This window comes from Aquarana catesbeiana, linkage group LG01, assembly GCF_042186555.1.
Source record: "Aquarana catesbeiana isolate 2022-GZ linkage group LG01, ASM4218655v1, whole genome shotgun sequence".
In the NCBI taxonomy this organism is placed as follows: domain Eukaryota; kingdom Metazoa; phylum Chordata; class Amphibia; order Anura; family Ranidae; genus Aquarana; species Aquarana catesbeiana.
The window spans coordinates 601908780-601919217 of record NC_133324.1 but is presented as its reverse complement, the minus strand read 5'-3'; the positions used below and the strand labels follow the sequence as shown (position 1 = coordinate 601919217).

The 10438-nt window shown below is 41.1% G+C and overlaps 1 protein-coding gene across 3 annotated transcripts in view; it reads right to left on the bottom strand.

Annotated features, from left to right (window-relative positions):
• Positions 1 to 1139: 1139 nt before the first annotated feature.
• The window catches only part of LOC141107806 (ceramide synthase 4-like), a 229100-nt gene continuing 219801 nt past the window's right edge, over positions 1140 to 10438 (bottom strand). For all 3 annotated transcript variants that reach the window (XM_073598809.1, XM_073598799.1, XM_073598790.1), the window contains one exon: positions 1140 to 2545. In XM_073598809.1, the coding sequence (XP_073454910.1) occupies positions 2384 to 2545 (162 nt within the window). In that variant the 3' untranslated portion in view covers positions 1140 to 2383. The remainder of the gene's footprint in view (positions 2546 to 10438) is intronic.

Sequence of the window (10438 nt, the reverse complement as noted above, 5' to 3'; positions counted from 1 at the left end):
TGTACAGACAGCTTCCTGCAAAGGTTCATATCGAAAATAACAAACATAATGGTAAACAGCTTCTGCTCTGGCCCCTCTTTAGAAAACCCATAGTGCTCTGCAAATTTTGTGTCAAAGTTATACACTGTGGTAAATGCTTAATGTAGTTGTAAATCAAATAAAACCTAAACTAAATAAACGAAAACAAAAATGTAAATATAAATGATCAAGTTTCCCTTTGGATCATGAAAATAAACACCTTTTATAACTGTTAATAAGTTTTTATTTAAGAAATGATGCACTGTGAACCATAGCAGTAAATCCAGTTGGGCATTTATGGGCCTGAAGCTTTGCAGTAGTTTCTACCTGCTGAGTTGTAACCATCTCATGCTCAAAACAAAGCACCTATGGTGAAACTAGTGATTGTTCTTATATAAAGGTACACGGGAGAAGTAGGACATAAACATTGTAGACTAGAAACCAACGTAGTGCCAAAAGTAGGAAATGTATTATTTTAAAATGTATGTTTGCTTAGCCTCTGTATGTATAAAAGGAACGTACCCATGTAAACAAGGCAGATTGCCGTTCTGACAGGAGGGAAGGGATGCTATTGCAAAGCAAGGAACAAATTCCATTTCTTCCCCTAGTAAAAGCACGTCCCACAGTACAGTAAAACACTGGCTAGGCACACAGTTAACCCTTTGATCACCCCTGATGTTTAACCACTTCCCAGCCAGTGTCATTAGTACAGTGACAGTGCATATTTTTAGCACTGATCACTGTATTAGTATCACTGGTCCCCAAAAAGTGACAAAAGTGTCAGCCGCAATATTGCAGTCCTGCTAAAAGTAGCTGATCGCAGCCATTACTAGTAAAAAAAAAAAAAAAAAAAAGTGTGTATATATATATATATATATATATATATATATATATATATATATATATATATCCCATAGTTTGTAGATGCTATACCTTTTTGCACAAACCAATCAATATATCATATTTGAATCCATTAAGTCAACAGCATTCTGTTAATTGTTCCATTGTCTTTCAGCTTCCCTTTCACTCTGATATGAAACCATTGCCAAGATTCTGGAGTTTGCTTTCTGGAGTGGCCTTTGTATTGATGATAATAAGAAATAAGTATCAACATTCATAAATCAACTTTAACATTTAGACTTTATTACTTATTTAGTTCATTAATGTTATATTTCTACCATCAATAATAAAAAAGTATACATTTATTCTGAGTTAAAACAATTCAAAAAGGTTCCAATCCCCATTTATCTTTTTATTAACCTTACATATAACTGCTCATAAATTATTTTGAAGCTGGTTTGCTGAATTTGGTTATTAAAAAAAATGGTATCATTTAAAAGAAACCAATAAGGCATCATTCAAGAAAAGGTAACCACTTAAAGCGAGTTCCACCCAAAAATGGAACTTCCACTTTTTGGATTCCCCCCCCTCCCTCCGTTGTCACCTTTCAGGGGGAAGGGGGGAGCAGATACCTGTATAATCCAGGTATTTGCTCCCAATTCCAGGCATAGATCGTTGCAGTATCCACAACTATCTACACAATGTCTGGCCTCCCCCCCCCCCCCTGCTGTCTTCTGGATGACACACAGGTCCCAGAAGACAGCATGGACCAGTGAGATCGTGCAGCGTGACTCGCGAATGCGCAGTAGGGAACAGATCGGCTTCGGGTGAGGACATCACGGGCGCCCTGGACAGGTAAGCGTCCTAATATTTAAAGTCGGCAGCTGCAGTATTTGTAGCTGCTGACTTTTATCAATTTTTTTTCGGCGGAACTCCGCTTTAAGGGTCAGTCCATCTACTCGTATTTCAGTTTTTTTTTTTTCGGTCACTGCTAGTTGCCTAAACATTCACTACCTTCTTTTAAATGGAAAATTACCATCTAATGTTCCAGGTTCTGATCTTCCTTTTCCAAAAGGCTCAAGTACTATAGCCATTAGATGTTCCTATGAACTTGGCACAGCTGAGACAACAGCTACCACAATTTTTCTCTGGTGCCCCTGTTAAAAATAGAAGCTAAAGGGTAATTCATCATTCAGGCATCTACCAGCAGGCTGATATTTGGGTGGACTGAACCTTTACAATGTAGCCTTTATCCCACTTATGCTAAAGACCCAAAACAAGGCAGTAATAAAAACTCTAATTGATTACCACAATGATTTAGTAAAGATTTTGATGAAGAGCTACTAAAGTTTGACGAAGCCGTACAATCAGATTTTTAAATTAGTAATAGGGCTACAGGATTTGGTGTAAGTTGGCAACTAACTGCCAGAGTGCATGACCACTATATTCAACACAACTAAAGTAGCAAAGATCACAAAAGCATTAGGTAGTACAGTCCATAAGTAGCTGTAACTTAAATGGTCTTTCAGTGGCTGTTACTAATCACTCCGTTTCCTGTAGCTTTGCGGGACACACAATTGTTGTTGCTGCGCCGGTGAGCCCTCTTTTTCTCTACTTCTGAAGACTTTTTGAATCCTTGTCCACTATCATCACTGTCCTCCACATCACTTCGAACATCATTGCCTAGCTGCATGGTACAAAAGATTTAATTGGAATAATGTTCAGATTTAATTTGCACTGTTATAAGCAGAATTTTAAGGATAAAAGCAATAAATTAAACAAAGCATAAGAAACAATGCATTTTAAGTTAATATAAGTTAATTTTCAGATATACAGTAAGTAAAACTGAAAACCTTGCTGAGAACTGAGAACAAATGCTGAAAGAATAGTTTTCTTAGCCTTTTTTTGTAAGAAAAGGCAACTATAATTTAAAAAATCTAAAATTATGAGACCCTAAACAATATATTATGGATAACATTGCCCCGCTCCTAGCTAAATTTAGGGGAAAAATAAAAATATGGAAACGGCTCCCACTATCTGTAGCGGGACGATGTAATCTTATTAAAATGCTATGGATGCCGCAGCTTCTGTATGCACTGCATAACTCCCCAGTGTGAGTGTATAAAAAGTGCTTTCAAAAGATAGACACTATTTTTAGAGAACTAGTCTGGAAGGGTGGCCCGGCAAGAATTAATTTGTGCACTTTACAATTACAAAGACAGAAAGAAGGAGTAGCACTTCCACACCCTTGGAGTTACTTCCTAGCCTCACAGCTTCAGTATATGGGATAGTGCAGTAGGCTGGATGGGGGATATTTGAGGAGGGAAATGCTGTTACAGAACACCCTGCATAGATCAATGGTGGAAGCCGTGGAGGCGGGCTCCTTCCCCTCTGGGTTTCCTACTTTAAGATTGATGGTTAGATTATGGGACACAGTGAAGACATTGCTGGGGTATAGAGGATTCACAGAGTATCCCCCCCTGTGGGAGAATAGAAACTTGGGGGAAGTCCAGAAGATGGGGGCAATAAAGGAATGGGAAAGGTGTGGAATAAAATTCATTAATCAGCTATATAAAGACGGTACTCTGAAGTATTTCCAGGAATTGAGAGAACAATATGCAATACCGAATAAGTCTTTCTTTAGGTATTTACAGATTAGGCATGCCCTAGGAGAACAGTTTATAGAGAGGACACTGGAATGAAGCAAGATCCCTCTGCTCCAGAAAGTTATCAACGCAAAAATGTTAAAAGGCCTAATATTGAGCGTATACCCACATATATACAAGGGGAGCCTGGAGGGGATAGAAGCCCCACCATGTAGGATGAGATGGGAACAAGACATGGGAATTATAACTGAAGCACAGTGGAATAGAATCCTGGAACTCGCCCTGTTGGTCTCGCTCTCCCCCTCCCAGAGGATGTCACATTTGTTTTTGTTATATAGAGCTTATTATACCCCGCAAAAACTTTTTTTGTTTGGCCGCAGATTAGATGCCAGCTGCCCCAGGTGTGGGGAAATAGAAGGTGATTTAATCCACATGTTCTGGAGGTGCCCGGAGCTATTTTTGCTACTGGAGGCAGGTCCTGGGAATTATAGGACAGGTATTTGGGGGGCCCCCAAATCTGGATGTTAAGTTATGTGTTCTGGGCTTGGTAGAGGGAGAGGGAAACTCTGGAAGTATTCAAGTCGCAATTCTTGGATGCTTATCTCAGGCAAGGAAACTAATAGCTCAGAGATGGCAATCGGTTCTACCACCATCCAGTAGAGGATGGGAACGCGACATGAATGAGACAATTTTGAAGGAAAAGTCGGTATATGTTGGACAAGGTGGCATAAAGAAATATGACGAGATTTGGAAACCTTGGTGGGATATAAAAGGATACCCGCCCTAGTAGAGGATGTAGGACGAAAATGAGAGAGGAATTTCCTGTACAAAGTTAGGGAAGGAAGAGAAGGTGGAAAGGGTAGAGGTAAACAGCTTCTGGTAACAGGTACAATTCAAAGCAGAGCAATGACAATTTTTAAATTAGTAGGTGGGGAAAGGATGAATGTTTGTTATCCAGGGAACGTGTCCTAGCTGTAAATGTCAGACAATATGCAGTGCCTTGAAAAAGTATTCATACCCCTTGAAATGGTCCGCATTTTGTCATGTTACAACCAAAAACGTAAATGTATTTTATTTGGATTTTATGTGATAGACCAACACAAAGTCACACATAATTGTGAAGTGAAAGGAAAATGATAAATGGTTTTCAATTTTTTTTACATATAAATATGTGAAAAATTTGGCGTTTATTTGAATTGAGCCCCCTGAGTCTTTACTTTTGTAGAACCACCTATCACTGCAATTACAGCTGCAAGTCTTTTTGGATATGTCTCTACCAGCTTTGCACATCTAGACAGTGACATTTTTGCCTATTCTTCTTTGCAAAATAGCTCAAGCTCTGTCAGATTGGATGAAGGAGTGTCTGTGAACAGCAATTTTCAAGTCTTGCCAGAAATTCTCAATTGGATTTAGGTCCAATAGACTTTGGGCCATTCTAACACATGAATATGCTTTGATCTAAACAATTACATTGTAGCTTTGGCTGCATGTTTAGGGTCATTGTCCTGCTGGAAAGTGAACCTCCGCCCCAGTCTCAAGTCTTTTGCAGACTCTAATGCCCCGTACACACTGTCGGACTTTGTTCGGACATTCCGACAACAAAATCCTAGGATTTTTTCCGACGGATATTGGCTCAAACTTGTCTTGCATACACACGGTCACACAAAGTTGTCGGAAATCCGATCGTTCTGAACGTGGTGACGTAAAACACGTACGTCGGGACTATAAACGGGGCAGTGGCCAATAGCTTTCATCTCTTTATTTATTCTGAGCATGTGTGGCACTTTGTCCGTCGGATTTGTGTACACACGTTCGGAATTTCCGACAACGGATTTTGTTGTCGGAAAATTTTATATCCTGCTCTCAAACTTTGTGTGTCGCAAAATCCAATGGAAAATGTGTGATGGAGCCTACACACGGTCGGAATTTCCGACAACAAGGTCCTATCACACATTTTCCGTCGGAAAATCCGACCGTGTGTACGGGGCATTACAGGTTTTCTTCTAAGATTGCCCTGTATATGGCTCCATAACTCTTCCCATCAACTCTGACCAGCTTCCTTGTGCATGCTGAAGAAAAGCATCCCCACAACATAATGCTTCCACCACCACGTTTCACGGTAGGGATGGTGCGTTCAGGGTGATGTGCAGTGTTTAATTTTCCACCACACATAGCTTTTGCTTTTAGGTCAAAAAGTTCAATTTTGGTCTCATCTGACCAGAGCACCTTCTTCCACATGTTTGCTGTATCCCCACATAACTTCTCACAAACTGCAAACGGGACTTCTTATGGCTTTTTTTCAACAAAGGCTTTTTTCTTGCCACTCTTCGATAAAGGCCAGATTTGTGGAGTGCACAACTAATGGTTGTCTTGTGGACAGATTCTCCCACCTGAGCTGTGGATCTCTGCAGCTCTTCCAGAGTTACCATGGGCCTCTTTGCTGCTTCTCTGATTAATGCTCTCCTTGCCCGGCCTGTCAGTTTAGGTGGACAGACATGTCTTGATAGGTTTGCAGTTGTGCCATACTCTTTCCATTTTCGGAAGATGGATTGAACAGTGCTCCGTGAGATGTTCAAAGCTTGGGATATTTTTTTTAAACCTAACCCTGCTTTAAACTTCTCCACAACTTTAACCCTGACCTGTCTAGTGTGTTCCTTGGCCTTCATGATGTTGTTTGTACACTAAGGTTCTCTAACAAACTCTGAGGGCTTAACAGAACAGCTGTATTTATACTGAGAATAAATTACATACAGGTGGACTCTATTTACTAATTAGGTGACTTCTGAAGGCAATTGGTTCCACTAGATTTTAGTTAGGGGTATCAGAGTAAAGGAGGCTGAATACAAATGCACGCCACACTTTTCACATATTTATTTGTAAAAAATTTGGAAAACCATTTATCATTTCCTTCCATTTCACAATTATGTACCACTTTGTGTTAGTCTATCACATAAAATCCCAATAAATTACATTTACGTTCTTGACTGTAACATGACAAAAAAATTTCAAGAGGTATACTTTTTCAAGGCACTGTAGCCTTATAACATAGAAAGTGCGGCTTCAGCAGGTAAGCTTATCTATGTTAGGCTGCTTGCAAAGTTTCATAGTATATAAAGCAGACATTTATGTTACTGTGTTTCACATTACCAAATACAGTTGCTAAATTTTTAAAGTATGCTTTTATGTAGCATAAGATAAAATGTATGCAACTTTTATTTATTTCAACACTTTATTAATTACTAGCAATATTAATGAACATCTAGGACACATGATATGTGCTAGAAACAATTACTGGATATCAAACTAAACTGTTATAAAAACATTTTTCTCAAATGGTTACAGCGTACAATATATCTACAGTACATGCCCAATGGCTTAATGTAATATTTATCAACCTGCCATAGGCAATTATTGTATATATATATATATATTGTATATTTTCCTTCTATATTACTTCTATTTTTTCAGAGTCTAAACTCTATAGCTGCTATAGCTTCTTCTGTGCCAATATCACTGTTTATCAACTTTACATTTCTTCATATGTAAAATCTTTTTTTTTTTAACAATAGATGCTGGCCATTTTAACATGGTACTTCTGCTGCAATTGCAATATTTACTGATACAGTGCATCCAGAAAGTATTCACAGTGCCTTCCGCATGTTATAGCCTTATTTCAAAATGGATTAAATTAATTATTTTCCTCAAAATTCTACAAACAATATCCCATATTGACAATGGGAAAGAAGCTTGTTTGACATCTTTGCAAATTTATTAAAAATAAAAAACAAAAAAAGTCACATGAACATAAGTATTCACCGCCTTTGCTATGACACTCAAAATTGAGCTCATATGCATCCTGTTTCCATGCATCATTCTTGAGATGTTTCAATAACTTGATTGGAGTCCACCTGTGGTAAATTCAGTTGATTGGACATGATTTGGAAAGGCACACACCTGTCTATCCACTTCACGCCCGCCATATAGCAGAATGACGGCCGGAAAGTGGTTGCATTATCCTGACTGGGCATCATATGACATCCAGCAGAATAAGCCACTTGTGCGAGCATCCAGGGACGCGCTGCGTGGCGATCGTTGGCGCAGTGTGTTGTTCCCACACACCGCTTCTCAGATCTAGGTAAAGAGCCTCTGATAATCAGCGCATTGATTATCAGTGCAGACCCATCAGCAATGCCCACCAGTGCCCCCAGTTATGCCCATCAGTACCCCACCAGTGTTGCCCACCTGTACCCACATCATAAGCCAATCAGTGCCCATAAAGGATGCCAATCAGTGCCCATTAGTAATGCCAGTCAGTGCCCATCAGTGATGCCTGTCATTGGCTCCTCATCAGTGCTGTCTATCAGTGCCATCTATCAGTGCTGCCCCATCAGTGCCCATCATTGCTGCCCATCAGTGCCTATCAGTGCCCATCACTGCTGAATATCAGTGCCACCTATCAGTGCCCATCAGTGCTGCATATTAGTGCCTCCTCATCAGTGCCCATCAGTGCCCCCTCATCTGTGCCGCCTTATCAGTGCCCCTCAGTGAAGGAGAAAACGTACTTATTTACAAAATTTTATAACAGAAACAAAAGAAAAACGTTTTTTTCCCAAATTTTCGGTCTTTTTTTATTTGTAGCGCAAAAAATAAACAAGCCAGTGGTCATCAAATACCACCAAAAGAAAGCTCTATTTGTGGAGAAAAAAAAGCTAAAAATATTTCATATGGGTAGTGTTGCATGTCATTCAAAGTGTCATAGTGCTGAAAGCTGAAAATTGGGCTGGGCAGGAAGGGGGTAAAAGTGCCCTGTATTGAAGTGATTAAATAAGGTCCCACAGTTAACAGTGCATGTCAGAGCATAAACCAAGCCATGAAGTTCACAGAATTGTCTGTAGACCTCTGAGACAGGATTGTATCAAGGCACAGATCTGGAGAAGGATACAGAAACATTTGTGCAGCATTGAAAGTCCCAATGAGCACAGTGGCCACCATCATCCGTAAATAGAAGACGTTTGGAACCGCCAGGACTCTTCCTAGAGCAGGCCTGCCTAGCCAAATTTAACAAGGGAGAAAGACCTTGGTCAAGGAGGTGACCAAGAACCCGATGAGCACTCAGAAAGAGCTCCAGCATTTCTCTGTGGAGAGAGGAGAACCTTCCAGAAGAACAACCATCTCTGCAGCAAACCACGATCAGGCCTGTAGTGTAGAATTGGCAGATGGAAGCTACTCCTCAGTAAAAGGCACATGACAGCCCGCCTGGAGTTTGCCAAAAGTCACCCGAAGGACTCTCAGACCATAAGAAACAAAATTCTCTGATCTGATGAAACAAAGAATTAACTCTTTGGCCTGAATGGCAAGTGTCATGTCTGGAGGAAGCCAGGCACTGCTCATCACCTGGCCAATACCATCCCTACCATCCCTACAGTGAAGCATGGTGGTGGGAGCATCATGCTGTGGGGATGTTTTTCATCAGCAGAAACTGAGAGACTAGTCAGGATTGAGGGAAAGATGACTGCAGCAATGTACAGAAACATCCTTGATTAAAACCTGCTCCAGAGTGCTCTGGACCTCAGACTGAGGCGAAGGTTCATCTTTCAACAGGACAACGACCCTAAGCACACAGCCAAGATAACAAAGAAGTGGCTACGGGACAACTCTGTGAATGTCCTTGAGTGGCTCAGCCAGAGCCCAGGCTTGAATCCAATTGAACATCTGGAGAGATTTGAAGATGGCTGTGTACCGATGTTCCCCATCCAACCCGATGAAGCTTGAGAGGTCCTGCAAAGAAGAATGGGAGAAACTGCCCAAAAATAGGTGTGCCAAGCTTGTAGTATCATATTTAAAAAGACTTGAGGCTGTAATTGGTTCCAAAGGTGTTTCAACAAGCAAAAAATAAAGAGGAAAATAATGAATTTAATCCATTTTGGAATAAGGCTGTAACAAAATGTGGAAAAAGTGAAGCTCTGTGAATACTTTCCGGATGCACTGCAAGTACCCTTTTTTCAACGCTAAAATTGCGGTCATATGACCACCAATGGCGTCACTTGGGGGTGGCTATTGAGGCTGGAGCCCAGAATCTGAGGCCCATAGCTCCAAGTCCAGGGCCAGCCCTACCGTGAAATTGTCCCGGGCTGCCTGACACAGCGCTGTCCCACTCAGCCGCGGCACTCTCACTGAGTCTTCACTCTGTGCTTCACTGACAGCCATAGCCAGGAGATCAGTGTGTGTGAGAGTGAGCCTGGTTTCACACATGTGCGGTGCGAATTGAAGCTCAGGTTTCACTGGGGAGATAACAATCTCCTGTTCAACGGATTCATTGCGTTTTGGCTCAGGATTAGAGTGCAGGGAGAGGGGGAGGGAGGGGGGGGGAGAGGGGGAGGTGTAGTGAGGAGAAAGAGAAAATCCTTGTTCAGAACGCAATGCATCTGCGAATCAGATGCGTTCCCATAGGAGATAATAGGCTTGTAGTTCGCACCGCAATGCCCAAAAAACGCACACGTTTTTTGTGCAATGCGCAGTGCGAATGCAACGCACATATGTGAACCAGATACATTCATATGAATGTATTTTAAAATGTCCTGCGAATTAGATGCGGTGTAAGCCGCATCTAATTCGCATAGGTGTGAACCCGGGCTTAGTCTTCTCCCTTGCTCTTCCCATATCATAGAGTTGAGAGGAACTTTCTTACACAGAGCTCCTGAGCAGGTGAGTGCAGACCATGGGGGAGGGGGGAAACTGTACTACCCAGTCTGTCTGTACAGTATATACACCAGCCTCTCGGTATATACACTGACCTCTCTGCATATACACCAGCCTCTATGTACAGTATATACACCAGCTTCTCTGTACAGTATATACACCAGCCTCTCTGTATATACACTAGCCTCTCTGTACAATATATACACCAGCCTCTCTGTACAGTATATACACCAGCCTCTCTGTATATACACTAGCCTCTCTGTATATACACCAGC